General features: G+C 42.9%; 1 protein-coding gene across 8 annotated transcripts in view; it reads left to right on the top strand.

Annotated features, from left to right (window-relative positions):
- The window catches only part of LOC137526635 (uncharacterized), a 187,142-nt gene that overhangs the window by 38,168 nt on the left and 128,450 nt on the right, over nt 1-20,524 (top strand). For all 8 annotated transcript variants that reach the window (XR_011023118.1, XR_011023117.1, XM_068247486.1 and 5 more), the window contains exons 4-7: nt 2,385-2,434; nt 3,903-4,002; nt 8,156-8,244; nt 9,720-9,834. Coding sequence is in view for 6 of the 8 variants with exons in the window: in XM_068247486.1 (XP_068103587.1) it covers nt 2,385-2,434; nt 3,903-4,002; nt 8,156-8,244; nt 9,720-9,834 (354 nt within the window). In the remaining 2 variants the exon portion in view is untranslated. The remainder of the gene's footprint in view (nt 1-2,384; nt 2,435-3,902; nt 4,003-8,155; nt 8,245-9,719; nt 9,835-20,524) is intronic.

Genomic DNA, 20,524 nt, shown 5'->3' with positions numbered 1-20,524 from the left:
TTACTCTACTGGTAGGTCTATACTTCAGTCAAAGTTATTTTTCTGGTGTGTCATTGGAAAACTAGGTACCTCGGTTTATATTCAGACCGGTTTATATTTGATATATGTATATATGGTGCATACTTCTGCATCTCAGTTTTGAGCTTTCGCTAAGGATTTGATTGGTAGACCATCGTTCTGCTGTTGTCATCAAAATATGGTTGGTTTGCTAACAAAGGCACTCTGGCATGTGTATGTAGCTTAACACCAAGTTTTCTGTTTAAATAGTAGAGTAGCTAACTAGTTATGGACTGCAAGTTTTACATTAGGCCCCTTCCAGCACTCTGTATAAAACTATTTATATGGTGCACCAAAACTTGTCAAGGACAGCCACAGTGTCAGAGAGGTGTAAGCGGGGGAGAGGAGCAGTTTGTTAATGATCATCATCATTCAAAGCACGTATAGAGGTGATTACTGGTATTTACCAGCATAGCACCAGTGAAAAGCCTTTATAGCAGTTGAAGGAGGACCCTTGTGGGCCTCCGGTCCAGGAGCGCTAGTGCAGTCGCAACCTCTTAATCCCTCATTGCTGGATTTAAAGTGCATTCAACTGTTTGGAAGGAGACTTGGGCCTGAGTGGTAAATTATGCTTGCCCAACTCTCACTAGACTGGAACCCCCTAATCTTGTCACCAATATTATAAGATTAGAGATTGTTCCTCTTGGCTATTTGGAGCACATTTTTTCTCACATTTTTTTCCTTAGCCACTAACATTTTTTTTTTCCTCAGCGGACATTTTTTTCTCTTAGCCACACAGGAGATTTATGACTTCTAATTAGTTATCAAACTGCAGAGTGTGATTTGTTGTTTTGTGTTTTTTTTGTACTTTTTAGAGTGAAAAAAAAAATGCAGTTCTGAATGAGATTGATACTGTGCATAAACATGATTATCTTATCATGGTCCTTATTCACAAAAGACCTAGAAAATGTATGTGCAAACACAGTACATTTCACTGGCATTTATGGACGTAACATGTTATATGCAAATAGTGCAACTTGTGTTATGAACCCCACCTATAGTGCCTCTTACGCAAATAGAGTTATGTGCATAATGTGGGCTGCACTATTTGCACAATGGACATAGCACTACTTGCATAAATTCAGGTAAATTCTCTGTGCATTGTGTGCACACACAACTTTTATCAACCTCTCATGACTCGGGCCTATGTTACATTACTTTTTCTCTGCCTCAAGGGGAGCTATTTTAATAAAAAAACATTATTGTTATTGACAACACTATCTAGGTTTTGTAAGGACTTTATCAGAATTCCCAGCTCCCTGGTAAGGCTATTTAAGACACAATGTTTCCAGAAACCTATAAAGAGCAAGCAGTTTAATTTCATCATTCCATGGGATTGTCGGTATGGATTTATAGAACAGACAATCCCATGGATTGGTCCTTCTATAAGGGGGAATTAAAGAGAATCTGTATTGTTAAAATCGCACAAAAGTAAACATACCAGTGTGTTAGGAGACATCTCCTATTACCCTCTGTCACAATTTGGCCGCTCCCCGGCGCATTAAAAGTAGTCAAAAATAGTTTTAAAAAGTTTGTTTATAAACAAACAAAATGGCCACCAAAACAGGAAGTAGATTGATGTACAGTATGTCCACACATAGAAAATACATCCATACACAAGCAGGCTGTATACAGCTTTCCTTTTGAATCTCAAAAGATCATTTGTGTGTTTACCTTCTGTCCCCTTCTTCTCTCATGCACTGAACATTACAGGCTTCCTGCAGACAGCTCTGCCTGTGCCTGTGTTTGTAATTCCTAAGTATGTGTCAGCCAGCTACTTTCACAGTCTAACAGAGGAGGATTTTTATCCAGCTCTCTTCTATCACTGATAAGATAGCAGAGAAGCTGCTGGCTTATGTAAATAAAACACACACTGGAGTGTGCATAGAGGAACAGATCGGCACAGAAGAGTTGGCAGCCTTCCAGACACAGGCCGACAAGTCTGACAGGGGAAAGATACATTGATTTATTACATAGACCTTGATAGTACAAAGTGCTGCAGTGAGCCAGAACAGATTAGAATAGGTTTAGGAACTTGTAGCATGGTAGAAAAAACGTTGTAATTTTTGTTACAGAGTCACTTTAAAGCATTTGGTTTTACTTTTCTGGGTTGTTATATGTGCCATAGGTGCCATTTGGTGTGTCTTTTGGTGCAAACTGGCCAGAAATGGCAAAGATCAGCTCTTCTGTTTAATAGCTCTTCTGTTTAATCGTTGTTACACTGTGAGTTCTCTTCTGTTGCAGTACAGGAACAGGATTATACAATTTAGAAATATGAATTAAAGACAAATCAATGGAATACATTTTTATATTTTGTTATATTTTAGAAACTTCAAGAAGAAAATGACTTCCTTAAGCAAGAATTAGAAAGTCTGAGGTATGAAAATAGCATTTTCTCCTTTCCTTAACAGTCTAAAGGGAATAACATTAATGTCATTATTCCTCAGTGGCCACCTCCATGAAAGTAATATCATGTTTGAATATTTCAGTGTTAATTGACTATTTCTTCTCTAGGTGTGTGATTCCTAAAATGTATCGCTGTGGAGTCTGGCAATAGCCTGCCAAATGGTTTGCAGTATGAAGCATTTTTGTTTTGCCACCATATATTTTGGCTCTAGTGCTGAAGTCTTTCAGAGCTGATGCTGCCACTTTAATTTGTCAGTAAGGTTTAAGAATCCAAAAGGGGTGTATCAGTGATAATTATTTAGGGTGGGTTAATGTTCTAAAATAGGGTAGGGTAAGGTTAGTTTTATTAGCAAGGTGTGTTTCATTAGAAAAGGGTTTCATGTTAAAGATAGGTTAGGGTTGGGCATCAGGAAGGGATTAACAACAAAGCTAAGGTGGCCACACTCCATACAATTTTTTTAAATATATTTTCAATTCAAGAATTGCTATAAATTTTTCTGACTGATTGTAATGTTTTAAAAAATCTGACCAATGTACCACACACGTTTAAATTTTTCCCCAATTATGAAAAAAGTGATTGAAAATTGCTTGGGTGTGTATATTAATAAATCGACAATCTGCCACACACCATTACATTTTCATAAAAATTGAGCAGAAAAAAACACTGATCGACTTAAATCGAATAAAAATAAGAAATCCGATCAGATTTCTTGCTCTAATAAAAAGCTTTAGATTTTTCAGGAAATCCGATTGTTTTTATCGAATTACCATAAAATCGGATCATTTTACTGAATCGTGAGTGACCACCTTTAGGCTTCAGGGAAGAGCATACATATAAAAATGGTGGGGGGAAATTTGGCACAAGGTGAAGCCGAGAAATGACTCACCCTGACCTAGCTATACTCCTTCCCTCCTTCTAAACTATTATACTACTGATAACCTAACCATCAATTTCCCCACTTAATTCAGTCTCTCTCTTTCTCTCATGTACACAGACACTCTCTCAGTGCTTGAGAGGATGCGCTCAGTAGGCCTCCCTGCAGTGTTAGGGAGTCTTGTCAGAGGACCCCTTACTGAATAGGTACTGGTGTACTGAATAGACCCACACAACACACACCCAGGGAAGCTCACTGAGTGAATGCTAAATGATAGCAGTCATCCTAAGCTTTCTATGTGCCCTGAGTCCTAGAAGGAGAAAGTATGAGCTCATTCATTCACTCATTGACTTCACTTTTTTTATTTTTTACTTTCAAACTTTTTTTTTCTTTTTATGCCTTTTATGATATTTTCACAATGGCAGAGAGCGGCTGAGTGGAGCTACTGCAATTTTTTTGATGTTCAAAGAAATAATTGATTCATTAATTTGCTTGTCTGAATGTAATAGTCCAATGGGGTAATTGCATCTAATAACGATCAGTGTTCTTCCTCTCTTGCTTTAGATTTCAGTACAAACAGCTGATTGATGAGGGTCACAAGGAGTGCTTGGATGAGCGGCGTGTCAATCTTTTGAAGTCTCAGGTTCTACAGCTGGAGAGGCAGGTAATGAGTGCAAAGGGGAATGTGGATTTCCTACAGTTGTAGTTCAGCCAAATGATATTTGACAGAGGCGATTGTCCAGCACTGTCAGATCAGGGGCGTAGGAATAGGCCCTGCAGCCCCTGCGCCCGCGGGGGGGGCCCGGCCCCCCCCCCTGGGGCCCGCTCGGGGCCGTTTTGTGGGTGCTGGAGGGGTGGCAGCATGAGGGGAAAGCCTTGCCCACAGTCGGCAGGGAGAGGGGTAGTTCCCCCCTCTCCCTCACCTCGGGGCTCTCCCCTCTGCGCTCCCCTCCAGCTCGTAAGTGTCTGTGGGGCTGTGGTGGGCAGCGAGCGGCGGGCAGATACATACCTGCTTCCGTGCGTTCCATCGGAGACTTCTCCCTCTAGCGGCTGACGTCACTTCCGACGTCAGCCGCTAGAGGGAGAAGTCTCCGATGGAACGCACGGAAGCAGGTATGTATCTGCCCGCCGCTCGCTGCCCACCACAGCCCCACAGATACTTACGAGCTGGAGGGGAGCGCAGAGGGGAGAGCCCCGAGGTGAGGGAGAGGGGGGAACTACCCCTCTCCCCGCCGACTGTGGGCAAGGCTTTCCCCTCATGCTGCCACCCCTCCAGCACCCACAAAACGGCCGCGAGCGGGCCCCGGGGGAGGGGGGGGGCCCGCTCATAAAATCTGCAGGGGGGCCCGGTGGGGCCTAGTTACGCCCCTGTGTCAGATGCTCTGTTCCATGGCCTGTTTGTAAGATAGAACATTGATAAGTATCAGAAATGACTGAGCATCAGCAGGCATGGACTCCCTGTGGGTAAATAGTCTGCTGCTCTCTGAAGACAAAACTTCACTGGAATTGATTAATTATTAATAGCTGAATTTAAATAAATAACCATATTTAGTAAGAAGGGCTGCGCCACCAATTATGATGATACTAGACACTAAAAAAGAAATTACTGATATTGCCTCACCTCTCAACAAATCACCCTAGCCACTGCCACTGCAGAAGCATAGGATTCTGTTAGAGCCCAAATGGGGAGCTTAAAGTGTACCCTAGGTGACATGAGATAAACATGTGTATGTACAGTGCAAAACCTATTAATAATCAGGCTGTTTACTTGTTTTTATTTTGCTGCCTGAAAGAGTTATTTTTGAGGCTTGGAGGTGGCAGCTAATGTCTTGTCGGTAATTTGACGTAAATATAGTAAACCTCACTGATAAGCAAATTTCAGCCAATAAAAGGTTTCCTGGCAGAATCAAACTTCTGAGAGTAGGGGAGAGATAGAAAAAGGTCAATAGTTCATGTGTCTTCATTGAGGGACACTTAATAGGCTGTCACTAAGCAGAAGCAACAAAACATTCAATCTACTTTATAAATGTTTAAATATAAAATAAAACCCTGGATATCTAAAAAGGTCATTTTCAGGAGTAGGTTGATAAATACAATTGTTTATCTCATCAGTTTATTTTCACTTTTGGTTCACTTTAATCTAAGACCTGGGTCTATATCCATGCATTGCTTAATTGTTCATGCGCATATATTTGCACTTTATACTCATCACATGCCCATCTTATATGTTTTTACATTGCACCTTGCACTTTGGCAACCAATTGTAGTACCACAGACCTGGGTCTTAGATAAAGCTCCCCATTTGGGCTCTAACAGAACCCTATGGGAGCCATTCCTGCAGTGGCTGGGGTGATTTGTTGAGAGGTGGGGCAATATCCGTTATTTCCCTTTTGGTGTCTAGTAATTTTGATTCTTTAATCAATAAAGTAATTGAATTGTCAGAATTGGTGGTGCGGCCTTTCTTCCAGGATTTCTTGCTTCTTGCTAAATTTGGTTGCCTTGTTTGGCTTGCACACCTCACATCAGCATTGGTATGTTGATATATGCACTAATTGAACAAAATAAATACTGATAATGTGGTCCTGATTTACTAAGGCTGGAGGACCCAAGTGGTCCTACACATCTGGAGTGTTTTTTTCAAGTGTCTGCTTTATGGTGGTCAGAAGCAATGGACGCTGTATTCTTTTGAGGGCCCAGGATTTGAATGGGAAAGGAGGTGCTGAGGGAAGTGGTCAATTTATATGCAATCATTAACTCTCAACCACTCTCAAAAAGCTGGATGTAACGATTGTGGGATTTATTTCCGTGGTCAGCTCACACAGGACGCGCGCTGACACTGCGGAAATCCTCCACAAGCGTGTAATTAGAGAGAACCCAGCTATGGTGCTATGCACATGTAGAGGGAGATTCCCACCGGCAGATGGAGATGTGGAGTGCAGGCGAGCACAGCCTCTGCACGGCCACAGATGCCAGTTGGGAATTGTACGAGTTGAAGCAATGCAGGGCAAGATAGCCCTTAAAGAGAGAGGACACAGAGACAGAATGTATGTGTGTCTACCAATCTAGTCGCCACCCAGCGACGGTGAACACACAACAACAGAACCGAAGTGGGAACGCAATCGCAAGAGTGATACAAGACCGAATAGACAGAGCACAAGTGTAGAGAAAGAACACATAGACAGAATGAATGTGTGTCCACCAATCTAGTTGCCACTCAGCAACGGTGAACACACAACAACAGAACCGAAGTGGGAACGCAATCGCAAGAGTGATACAAGACCGAATAGACAGAGCACAAGTGTAGAGAAAGAACACATAGACAGAATGAATGTGTGTCCACCAATCTAGTCGCCACCCAGCGACGGTGAACACACAACAACAGAACCGAAGTGGGAACGCAATCGCAAGAGTGATACAAGACCGAATAGACAGAGCACAAGTGTAGAGAAAGAACACATAGACAGAATGAATGTGTGTCCACCAATCTAGTTGCCACTCAGCAACGGTGAACACACATCCGCAGAAACAAAATACGAACGCAATCGCAAGACTGGCGATTGCCAACAGACACAAGACCGAGCAGGACAGAACACGAGAGTAGCAAAAGGCACAGCAAGCAAGAACAATCAGAACATCAAGGAAAATAATAAACGCTAGCTAAACACAAACACCGCACTCATTCGCAACAGCGAACGCGTTTCCGACACGATCACCGCGCATTAGGCGCCCAGTGATAAGCGTGCCACCCTAGCTAACCAACGAAAGACAAACAAGAAATAGAGAACGCGAACGCTTGCTAAACGGTTACCTCACCGAGCCTACAGCAAGCGTTCGTACCAGACAAGACAGACAGATGGGGCTACCAGTAGCAACCGCTGCTCTAGCTAGCACCCCTAAGGCAGAACACAGAAGGAATTACCGCTGCTTCCGCGAGAGCGGATGCGATCCAGACAGATGGAGCAGCCAGTAGCAACCGCAGCTCTGGCCTACACTCCCAGACAGACAGAAAGATTTCCTGTTGACCGCCGCTGGCGACAAGACAATCGAGGCAGAGAGACAGAACAAGGCAATACAGATAATACAACCTGACTGCACTAGAAGGGATGCTTAGTGCAGTCCCCAGGAATAACTCCAAGATAATCTTTAGCAAACAAGCATAGCTGATACTCCAGGAGAGTTTAGCAGGAACAAACCATCATGACTAGCAAGGGATTCTGGGAGAACATGGTATTTATACTGCAAGCATTCAAAAAAGGCAGCTAGGCAATTTGCATGACAAGTGTATGCAAATTCCTCAGCAGAGCAACTCTGAAACTTGCAAAGCGAAGACAGGTCTCTTTTCCAGAGACCTGCAGCATTTAGACCTAAAGAATGGACAAACAGCTGTCTGCTCGTGCAGACAGCTGAGCAGATCATTACACTGGAACTCTATTTCTGATAAAATAAAACTTGAATGCAAGTAGACAATTCGGAGGCATTTTTTATATTTGTAAGTTTTTTTTGTTTTTTTTTTGTACACCAAATTAAAGGTTATAATTTAAAATGTATTTCTAATCCAATTTGTTTTTGCCCCCGGCAAACTCCCTTGCTCTCATTTATTGTGGGCGGGAAAGAGGTTGGTGGATGACATCAAATGATCTTACATTTTCATAGAAATTCATAAATATGCACTTTTCAGAGGTTTGATTTTAGGTTAACGAAAATCCTTGTGTCAGACAAGGTCACACGTAGCATTGGGAAGATTAATAGTTTGTGTGTGACTCGTAATCTACTGCAGTAGAAATAAATGTAACTAAAATGTTCTGGTTTTGTACAAGGTAATGCTGCTAACAGAAGGACTCAGCTGTAGAGCATCTGTATTGCTTGAATTTGGCAATGCATTACAAGCTGTTCTCGATAAGCTTCAGTAAGTACTATTGAATGGTTAATTTGCATGTTTTTTGTTAAGTTAATTGCTTGGGTTTTCTTTTGTTTGTGTCCCCAAAGTGTTTTGCTCAGACAAGAAACATTGTTTATACTAGCTATAGTATATGCATTACCTTTTTGGAACAGCATGGTTTTGTTCATAGCCCCTGACCACCTTCGCAGATTATTACATTAACCCCTTCCTCTTAGTTAGATAGCTACAGTCTTAAAGTAAACAAGAAGCATGCAAAAAAACATATGGAGAGGAATTGCTCTGAATCCCATAGGTTTTTCCCGGTCCCCTCTCAGTGTCCTTGTTCTCTAGCTTTCCCCATCCTTCCACACCCTTTCACATACACCCCTCCCTGTTCTGTACGGCACACTTCTGCTCTATATGACTCCCGATGTCAGGGGACATACATCGGGAGGTGCACAGAGAGGAATAATGTACAGAGCAGCAGATCTAACCGGGCGCTTAAGCAGGCAAAGACCCGCCGTGCTACTCTGCCTATTAACCACTTGCCGACTGCACACTCATAACGTGCGTCGGCAAAGTGGCAGCTGCAGGACCAGCGACGCAGTACTGCGTCGCCAGCTGCAGCCTAATTAATCAGGAAGCAGCCGCTCGTACGAGCGGCTGCTTCCTGTCAAATCACGGCGGGGGGCTCCGTGAATAGCCTGCGGGCCGCTGATGGCGGCTCGCAGGCTAGATGTAAACACAAGCGGAAATAATCCGCTTTGTTTACATTTGTACGGCGCTGCTGCGCAGCAGCGCCGTAAGGCAGATCGGCGATCCCCGGCCAATCAGCGGCCGGGGATCGCCGCCATGTGACAGGGGACGTCCTGTCACTGGCTGCACAGGACGGATAGCGTCCTGTGCAGCCCGGATCTCAGGGGGGGGGAGCAGGTAGGAGAGGGAGGGGGGAATTTCGCCGCGGAGGGGGGCTTTGAGGTGCCCCCCCCGCCACCCACAGCAGGCAGGAGAGATCAGACCCCCCCAGCACATCATCCCCATAGGGGGGAAAAAAGGGGGGCAATCTGATCTCCCTGTCTGCACCCTGATCTGTGCTGGGGGCTGCAGAGCCCACCCAGCACAGATCAATCAAACCAGCGCTGGTCCTTAAGGGGGGGTAAAGGGTGGGTCCTCAAGTGGTTAAGGAGAGGAGTTTGAAAGAGAAGGGGAGACAAATGGGTCCCCTGACCCATTTCCTCTTGTCCTGTCCCCACCCTACCCCCTTCCCCCGGTTGCGGGGGTCCCAGGGACCATTGATCTGCTTCTCATGGGCTTAACTTCCTACCTGAGCAATGGTCATAGCTAAGGATAAAATTTACTTTTTACTATTGTTTGTGACATAAGATGAAGCTGCACTTATTACTGTTACTTTTAGTAGATGTTTCAGCGTTTAATATCTAATACAGTATGCTTAAAAATATCTTAACCATCATATTAAATAATGTACATGTGTTGCAAATCAGGTCTTTACTTGCCATTGAAAACCGCTCTCCAGAAGTGCCAATCACCAGAGTAGAATTAATACGAATGATTGAAATATGCCATGCCATGCAGGACAAGCTACGCCACAATCATCAGGTGAGGGATTGCACGTTATTCTTGTATGTATTGATAATGTATCATTTAAAGCAAATCTGTTCCAAAATACAGTGCAATATATCCATAACTTAGTGACCACAGGTAATGAGCACTGCGTCATCAGCCCTGGTCACGATTAGCAGTCACATGAACACTTTGTCAAACAATTTAAATCAGAATCAGAATCAATTTTGTTTCGCCTAGTAAGTTTGCACCTACAAGGAATTTGTCTTGGCAGTTGCTTAACAAACGCAAACAAAAACAATACAAGGACAGACAGTGTGTATATTACAAGTCAAGGACATTATAAGTATAGTGGCAGTAAGCAATGTGAGAATTGTTCATTTTCAGTTCTCTGCTGATTACTATCAAGTCCTAGCAGCTCTAACGTGGTTCAGCATTAAGTATGGCTACCGCTTGAGGAAAAAAGCTGTTCCTGTGTCTGGAGGTTTTGGTAGCGATTGACCGGAATCTTACTCCTGAAGGCATGCGCTGGAAGATGGAGTGAGCTGGGTGAGAGGGGTCAGAGGCAATTTTGGTTGCTCTCTTTCTGCACCTGCTAGCGTAAAGATCCTGCAGGGAAGGTAAGCTACAGCCAATTATCCTTTCCGCTGTTCGGATGATGCGCTGCAGCCTCCCCTTTTCTAATGCTGAGCAGGAGCTGAACCATACAGTCACAGATGATGTTATGGTGGATTCAATAATTGCAGTGTAGAACTGCACCATTAAATTTTGAGGTAGGCCAAACTTTTTCAGCTGCCGTAGATGGTACATCCTCTGTTGTGCTTTCTTGACAATAGTGGCCGTATTGTTATCCCATTTTAGGTTGTGTGAGATCGTGGACCCAAGAAACTTGAATGACTCTACCTGGGTTATTGTGGATCCATTTATGGTTAAGGGGAGGTGCTGGGGGGGGGGGGAGATCTCCTAAAGTCTATTATCATCTCCATGGTTTTGAGAGCATTAAGTTCCAAGTTGTTTCTGCTGCACCAGGAGGAAAGCTGTCCCACCACATACCTGTATGCAAACTTATCCCCGTTTTGTATGAGACCAACTACTGTTGTGTCCTCTGCAAACTTCAGAACCTTAACAGATGGATCTGTGGAGATGCAGTCATTGGTGTACAGTGAGTAGAGCACTGGGGAAAGCACACAGCCCTGGGGTGCACCAGTACTGACGGTCAGAGAGCTTGATGTGTGTTTACCAAGTCTAACACGCTGTCTCCTATCGGTTAGGAAATCGGTTATCCATTTGCAGATGGTTTCAGGTATGTGTAGTTGGGAGAGCTTGCTGTGTAGCAGAGATGGCATTATGGTATTAAATGCAGAGCTGTAATCTATGAATAAAATCCTGGTGTAGGTTCCTGGGGTGTCTAGATGCTGTAGTACATAATGCATACACATGTTCACGGCATCATCTGCGGATCTATTAGGCCTGTAGGCAAATTGCAGAGAGTCCAGCAGGGGATCTGTGATGGATTTCAGATAAGCCATTAACAGTTTTTCGAATGCTTTCATGACCAATGATGTCAGGGCAACAGGCCTGTAATCATTTAAACGTGTAGGTTTAGAATTTTTTGGGATTGGTACAATGGTTGAGCTTTTAAAACAGGCCGGAACAATTGAGAGTTCGAGAGATGCTTTGAATATGTCTGTGAATACAGGAGCTAATTGATCGGCACAGAGTTTCAAGCATTTCGCAGAGACAGTGTCTGGCCCCATTGCTTTCCTAGTGTTTTGTCTTTTGAAGAGTCTGTTTACATCTGATTGGCATATTGTTAGAGCATGCACATCTGGGGACAGGTCAATAGAACTGTAGAGGAAGAGGAACTGTAACCAAGGATTTTCTCAAATAGATCATCAGGGGGGTTCTGTATGGCTGATATTGTGGTGAAACCCTTCCCACAGTGTGATGTCAGGACCTAGGTTATATTGCATTGTGGGAAATAACAGCTGTTTCCATCTGCCAAGCAACCAGTATCTCCCTTTGTGCATAAGTATATCTATAAAAACACCTACCTTAAGCCGCATCTACACGCGTAGATGCGGCTCCGATCCTCCTTATCAATCGAGCCGCTGATGCGTCTCAATTGATAAGATCCGACAGGACGGATCTTGCTTCCGCCGATTCCCTGCTCGCTCCCCGCGAGGGGACAATGGCAGGGAATCGAGCGGAAGATAAGCGACGCCGGCGGGGACGAGCGGGAATCGAATGCGGCGCACACGCGGCGAGCGGGGACGCGCGGGGACGCGGAAGGGGCGATCCGGCGGCTAATCGAGCCGCCGGATCGCAGCCTCATCTACGCGTGTAGATGAGGCTTTATAGCCTATCACATTGTTACGGGGTGTGGTCAGGGCCGGATTTAGGCCAAGGCCGCCTAGGCCATGGCCTAGGGCACCACAGGAGCAAGGGCACCAATGTAGCAGGCAAAACTTATGCAGCACTTGCAAGCTTGCAAATGCTGCAGTGCAGGGAAATCAGGTGAGGTTGAACTCGATGGGTGTATGTCTTTTTTCAACCCAAATAACTATGTAACTATGTTTGACCATGATACTTCATGAGTCATCTAGCTACCTATACTAGAAGGAAAGGGGGGAGGGATCATCTAGCTACCTATACTGGAGGGGGGGGGGGGTCATTAGGTTAACTATACTAGAGGTAAGGGGTCATCTAGCTACCTATACTGAAGAGGGGCGGCTGATGACAGTGGCCTAGGGCGGTGAAGAGTACAAATCCGGCCCTGGGTGTGGTTAGAGATAATGGCAGTTGGTGCTGTCTGTTTTTTTCGGCCAGTAGTAAAGATGATTATGTGCAGGCTGGTTGTGGATCAAACATGAATTACATGGCGAATATCAATAATTTATTGATCTCTCTTCTATTTTTTGATTTCTCACTTTGCAATGTATTGATTTATTTTTTTACCCCCTTTTCACTAAAGTTCCTCTTTAAACCACAGAATCTAAGGAGAGTGGTAAACCGATACAGCAGACCTGCTTGTTTTCAAAAATGCCTGTGTCTACCGTAATTTTCACTGAATGCTCAGTTATTATAAGTGGCATATATCTTTATAATATATTGCCTCATCTATGTGCCTCTGTCAGTAGCATTGTAAAAAGCATGCTCAGTAAGTTGCTATTTCATATTGGTTTGAATTCTTCTGTACCTGTCTGGCTATTTTGTGTCTTGTATTTAAATTTGGAAATGTTAAAAGGAATAGTCCATCCACGATGACTGCATGGTGTGTTTTCATAAAGTTATTATTTCTGTCAAAATGAAGTTAGCTATAAAATACATACTGTATGTTCAAATAGGAAGCTAGTTAGAATGGATCTTCATAAAGTGTCTATAAACAAAGGACAAGTTTATGGTGGTGTGTATGCTACTGAACACTAGATGGCTCTGTGGAGCTTCTGAACTGGAGATGCCCAGAGCTGTAACGCAAAAGCACTGTCCCTTCTTAGCTAAAATAATAGAACAATGAACTGTTTTTTAGAATGTATGGAAAATCTTCATTTTGCTGTATCTTAATGGAAAATATTGATTTTGACATTTGTGTCTATTTATAAAGTCACTGTTGGCATTGACAGTTCCTTCACTTTTTTTTTACTTTTAGACAAAGGTGTGGAAACTATTTAGAACCAGAGTCACCAGGACTTTGTACAGTGAATTAGAAAACCTAAAAATACTACAAAGCACATAATATCTTTCTTACAAGAAAAGGTAATTGTTGATTACCACTGCATTGGTAATGAAAAGCAAGGCCCCATAATGCTTAATGGCTAGAACAATAGAAGTCATCCCTAATGCTATGTAAGCAATGGGTGCATCTGGAACGGATGGTTTCCAGCACACTTAATAGCCCTTATTGCAGAGAATTTTCAAACTTAAATACAGCTGTTTCTGGGCATGTATCGGAAGGTTATGCTGTACTTCGCAGTGTTTTTTGTACAATTATCCAACAACATGGCCTAACGTACCACTGCTATGCCGATGACACTCATCTATATTAGTCCTTCAAACCTGGTGAAGCTGACCCTACTCCAAAATAAATTGTTTCTTAGCTGAGCTACAGGAGTAGATGAATGACAGCTGTTTAAAACTGAATGCTGAGGTCCTTGTACGGGGCCAGTGCTTGGCATCAAAACCGCTCTACTCTAAATCAACACCAATGAGGATAGTTAACTCAGACATAAATAGCTCTGACCTTTTGCACAACCTTGGTGTGCTAATTGATGGGGAATTGAGCTTCAGAAATCAAATCTTGGCTATAGTCAAAAACTCCTACTTTCATCTGAGGAACATTGCAAAAGTTCAACATCTCTTTCACCCAGAAGATCTTACAACCCTAGTTCATGTTTTCATCACATCACGGCTGGACTACTGCAATGCCCTCTATGCAGGCTTCCCAAATAAGGATCTGCATCGTCTGCAACTAGTAAAGAATGCTGCTACCAGATTGCTAAGAAACCAGCGTCGCCAAAGTCACATAACACCGATTCTTCACTTGTTGTACTGGCTACTGGTAAAATGGAGAATACTCTTCAAGATTGCAATGCTAACATTCAAATCCCTACTCAATTTGGGCCGTGGATACATGATGGACTTGCTGAAACTGCACACCCTTAGGGCTGGAACCCACAGGAGCGCTTTTGGCAGCGTTTTGGCAGCACTGCGATACGCTAGCAGTTTGCCAAAACGCTGGGCTAATGTTAATGGATGGGGCAACTTCCACAGGAGCGTTTGCGTTTCTCAGAAACGCAAACGCAGGACATGCAGCATTTTGGGAGCGTTAGCGCTTCAATGCAAAGTATTGAAACGCTAGCAGAAACGCTCAGCAAAACCTAAACTGAGCGGTTTTGCTAGCGTTTTGCGGTTCAGCACACTGTAACAAAATGAAAAATAATTCACAGGACCAATCAGGATAAAAACGCAAAACGCAAAACGCTAGGCACCCGCTGGGGAAAAAAATACAATGTTGCAAAACACGACCAAAAACGCGCATGAATCCGCTTGCAAACCGCTCAGACAAAACGCTAGCGGTTGCGTTTAGCGTTTGCGGTTTGCAGTGGGTTCCAGGCCTTACACAACCTCAGATCAGCAGGATCTATACACTTGGTCACTCCCAGCATTCACCTCAAAACCTTTGAAACTAGAGATTTCTGCTGCCCCTGCTCTTTGGTACTTCCTACCACACCCAATAAGGACAGCCCCATCCCTGAAGTTATTCAAGTCCAGATTGAAAAACCATTGTTTAGCCCAGCATTTGTTGGACTTATCAGATTTTTTTCCTCTGTACTACAATTTGCCATTCAGCAATTACTGGTCTGAGCCATGCTTTTGCGCTTTGAGTCCTGTGGGAGTCAAGCCCTTTAGAAATGTTGTTTGTTTGTTGTAAGGAAACTTTCAGTTTCTTTTAGCTTACTCATTCGCTTTGCCATCACTACGACAGCAGAGCTCCGTGAGCGGGTCAGGAGCCAATTTCATTAGTGACATATAGTAAAACTACATTTAATTTTTCACCTTGGAAATCCTTTAAGCCACCTCTCATTTATTTATTTTATTGCTTTTATACATTTTATTACCTTTGGGTGCCTCTTTCTCATCTCTGGAGGGTAGTAACCCAGCAGGCAAAGTTGGGTGCCGGGTATAGGATTCCCCCCTATTTTCTTCAAGAGTGCGACCACACATAGAGAGACCCGGATACCCGAGTGAAGACAGTTGAACTCTCCATCTGCTTACTTTTTACTACACTCTAACGTACTACTATACTATCTGGGCTCCGGTTGTCTGTGGTTTTTTTGAAGGTACAGTTCTACTGTAGCCACCTACCATGAAGATATGAAAGGGCGCTTTTCCACCTCTTTCTAATAAACACCGGCAAGAACCTGTCGAATGTATGATGTAATTGCCTTGAATTCTGCCTTTGCGATTTCCCCCGGGAGTCGCACACAAAACATTTGCGGTTTACATCCCTTTTTTTTTTGTACCTAGCGTTTTGCAATCCGCTTGCAATTGAGATCGGATTACAAAATTCCGGTAGTACAAAAGGGCCCTAAGTGCGATTATGTCTGCTGGAATCATTGCAATATTACTGTATATATATTTATATATAGAACAATGGGGAATGTAAAGCAGGCATTTCCATCGCTATATATCTCATTTTTGAAATTCAAGTCTTTGAGGAGCTATAGAGAGAACAGGCAAAGAACGATGCCCATTCATTTTCACATAATTATCTTTTCTGTGCAGAAAAAGAGGAAAGAATCTTGTCCTTTCTTGGTAATTGAATTAAGGATGCTAATCAGAGGCTTTCTTGGCTGAGGTAGCTGCAGGGGCACTTTCTATGGCTCGCTTCCCTCCCTGGGCCTTTCTGTGCTGGGAATGGCTAGCAAGATAATACAAATGTCTATTAAAATTAAGTGGAGCAATATTTTCTTGTGTGATGGAAGCCCGCTGAGACTGCCACATGCACGCCTGCATAAAATGAGGAGGAATCCCTTCATAGAAATTCTCCGCCAGCTTAAAAGCAATGTTCACCTTGAGCAAAGTTACTGTAAAGTCATCCTTCGCAGCTGTAAGATGGAATCTACAATCAGCTTTGATGAAATACTCTCCAGCCTCTTGACAAGACTAGCTTGATATGATTTCTCACCTCTCTGATGTCATTTTCATTCAGTGCTTCCCGGGGTCTTTGTCTGAACTAACCAGGAGAAACTGCATTATACCCCTGCCTTGCGAGTAAGCTATGCTGGGACTTGTAGTTCTGGAACTGATATGCAGACGAATCCAATGTAAAAAATAGTTTGTGCTTCCACTTGCTATTGTTAATGGCTCCATCTACCACATTACAGTAAATGGAACGCAAACAGTGCTGCTTGCAAATTTTTGCATTAAAAATGCTGTTTTTGTTTTCGAGAACATTTTTACAAAAATAGCTTGAATTTTCACATTTGCACAAAAATAATAAAAAAAAAATCTATTTTTACAGCGAAACATTTTACAGTGAATAAAAATTATATTTTACGACACAAATTTGTAAACAATAACAAAAAGTATTTTTCGCAGCATTTTAGCGAAAATTATTGCAAAAACAGTATTGGCATTTTCGCTCATCACTGAATGCAAAGTCCTAACCTGCTGCATTTTTACCGAATAGCCGATGCGTTTCCCATGAAAACCTATGGTGGAAACACATCTGCTCCAGATGCTTCTTGTCTCAGGTTCTCTTTAATTACAAAATGTCTTGTGTACCACTGATATACTGTATTATTAATTATGTATTTTTTTGGTAAAAGTTTACCTTACCTTCAAGTACTATGAATGTTCTGTTTTCAAATAAAAAACATTGGAAATTAAATTTCTGTATATCATTTTTATTAAAGTGGGCGTGAACTCTTGCACAGGACAGAAGGAAAACATAGAGAAATGCACCCTCCGATCTGGGAAATTATAGACCTGTAAGCTTAAAGAGACTCAGAGAAGCGTCTCACTACAGTTTTTTTTTACTTACCTCGGGCTTCCACCAGCCCCATAAGCATGGCTGTGTCCCTTGCCGTCCTCATATGATATCCTGTTCAGCCCCGGTGAGCCCCGGTAAGCGGCTCAGTGACGTCAACGCAAGTGCAGACTGCCCTGGCTGACATCACTCTTTCAGACTGAGTCCGACTGAGCCGCTTACTGGGGGTTGACTGCAGGAGAATGGCAGCGCTGAGGAGGACGGCGAGGGACACATCCATGCTTATGTGGCTGGAGGAAGCCCCAGGTAAGTAAAAAAAACTGCAGTGAGACTCATCTCTGAGTCTCTTTAAGGTCAGTTGTGTGCAAACTATTTGAGGGGGTACTAAGAGATACTATACAAGACTTCATGCTAAAAAAATAATCTTATTTCTCAGCATCAACATGGGTTTACTAAAGATAGGTCGTGTATGACTAACTTGCTTAACTTTTATGAGGTAGTGAATGCTAATGTGGGCCGACACTGTTCTTCATAAGTCTGGTGCAAAAGTTGAGGATGCAAGGACTGGGGAAGAGTCTGTGTGCATGGATAGGGAACTGGCTAATGGACAGAAAACAAAGAGATGTGATCAATGGATCTTATTTAAAATGGGTGACTGTTAGCAGTGGGGTCCCACAGGGGTCTATACTGGGTTCAGTACTCTTTAATTTATTTATTAATGATCCAGTAGATGCAGTAGAAAGCAATGTTGCTATTTTTGCAGATGATACAATATTGTGCAGAATCATTAACTCTCAGGAAGATAGGGACATATTGCAACAGGATCTGGATAGGATGGCTATATGGGCACATAAATGGCAGATGGAATTCAATGTGGAAAAATGTAAAGTCATGCATTTTGGTCATACCAATGGTCTAGCACCATACAAAATAAATGGGATACAGTTGGGGACATCAAACTTGGATAAGGACTTAGGAGTACTCATCGACAATCGACAACAAGTTAAATAATCGTACTCAATGCCAAGCCGCTGCAGCTAAACCTAATACAATTTTGGGATGCATTAAAAGGGAAATAAAAACTCGAGATGCTAGCATAATATTGCCCCTGTGTAACTCTCTAGTAATGCCACATCTGGAATATGGAATTTAGTTCTGGGCACCACATTACAGGAAAGATATTGCAGTTTTAGAGCAGGTGCAGAGACGAGCAACAAAATTGATACGTGGGATGGAAGGTCTCACTTACCAAGAAAGGTTAGATAAACTGTGTTTATTTAGTCTAGAGAAAAGACGCTTTAGAGGGGACCTAATTCACATGTATAAATACATCAAAGGGCAATGTAAAAGCTTGGCAGATGAGCTTTTTTGTCTCTAGGCTTACACAAAGGACTAGAGGAAATGATCTGCGCATGGAGGAAAAACGTTTTAGAAATGTATTTAGGAAAGGGTTCTTTACTGTAAGAGTGATAAAGATGGGGAATGCATTGCCACAGGAAGTAGTTATGGCGAATTCTAATACTGCATTTAAAGGAGGCTTAGATGCTTTCCTTGCGATGAGACATCCATGGCTATAATTACTAGGTAATACCCAGTGGAGTTGATCTGCTTTCCACCTGGAGTCGGGAAGGCATTTTTTCCCTTTTGGGGCTAATTGGACCATGCCTTGTAAGTGTTTTTCGCCTTCCTCTGGATCAACAGGGATATGTGAGGGAGCAGGCTGGTGTTGTACTTAATTTTCTTCTGGTTGATCTCTATGGACGTATGTCTTTTTTCAACCCAAATAACTATGTAACTATGTAACCCTGTATGTATTTAGAGTGTTTAGCCTGTCTAATTCCCCCTCATCTATGCCTAAGCACAAGTTGTAATTTGAGAGCAAATTGTTAAACACAGGATATTGGCAATATGTCTGCTTCCATGAAAGCAGGAAGTAGACACACTGCAGTATTTATTGCAGGGTGTATTTCAGCTGTAACAAAATAAATGTTTTTCATTAAATGTTTTTAGGCTGTTGTGTATTTTTTAGAGCAGAGAGGAAGTTCTGAGTTCAGGTCCACTTTAAATGTGGCATGAGTGTGGGTAAAACCAAGAACGTAGACGCTATCGTCATGAGAAGAAGCAGGGCCTGCGCATGCAGTGCGTATAGCATGATAGCTCCATAAATTTATAAAGGAACTTTATTTCACTTTGGTTGCCACTTTCAGAGTTGTATTTCATCAGTATTGAAACTGTTCTGCTTAGAGCGTTATCAGAATTCATGTCGTTCGGTATGGCAGTGTAAAGCCATTATTATTGCAAAGATTAATGTGGCTCGGTTACATCTGCATGTGCAAATGAAGCAGAGACATAAAACGTAAAATGATTTCGCACAGCCTTGAGAATGGATTATACGTGACATCGAGCATGCAGTGTGTGGTAGGCTGGCATTTTACTTGTAGCAAGTTACAGTTCTGTGCTGTGTTAAAATAGGTCAGTACAGCTTTTTATCATTACTCTTTATTTCCTACTTGTCCATGTATACATTACTTTCAAATAAGACACAGCAGAATGCCCCACGGCCAGTCCAGAATGAATGGAGGTATACACAACTGTATCCAATCAGATTTCCACAGTATCCCTAACAGGAGAGGAATGCATGAGTTTTATACGTGCCATTACCTGTCCATTCTCATGGTTATGCATGCCATAAAAATTCAACAATCCGTTCTTCTTGTCAAACATTCTTCCCTACTCTCATCGATAGTATTTTTACTAAATATAAATTTGTCTTCATAAAACAGAAGGTATTTGCACTTATTCAGCTTTATGTATGCAAGAAGGAACTCCCATGAGGCATCACTGCTGCTCTGTGAATATGAATATTATTATTTTATGGCACAGCACTCATCCAGAGCCGCTGGTGTTGACAGAGCAGGGACAAGGTCCTCCAGCACCCAAGGCTGAGACACCAAAGAGCGCCCCTCCATCCCTCCCACCCCAGCCGTCACACACTGATTGCTATTAGACTAAGAGGGACACAGGGCCCACAACCTCCCCAACACCTTAATCTCTAGTTATCTGGCTTGCAGTCACTGTTATGTATCCCCTTTTCTTATTTCTTTCTGCTTCATACACAATTAGGAATGACAGCTGAATGAATTGTGCGCCCCCTCCTACACTGCTCCCTGAGGCTGGAGCCTCTCCAGCCTATGCCTCGGCCCGGCCCTGGGTGTTGAATATGCTTATAGCCTA

Source organism: Hyperolius riggenbachi, chromosome 1, assembly GCF_040937935.1.
Source record: "Hyperolius riggenbachi isolate aHypRig1 chromosome 1, aHypRig1.pri, whole genome shotgun sequence".
NCBI classification, from domain to species: Eukaryota; Metazoa; Chordata; class Amphibia; order Anura; family Hyperoliidae; genus Hyperolius; species Hyperolius riggenbachi.
The sequence above is the reverse complement of the archived record's forward strand: the minus strand, read 5'-3'. Positions and strand labels throughout refer to the sequence as shown.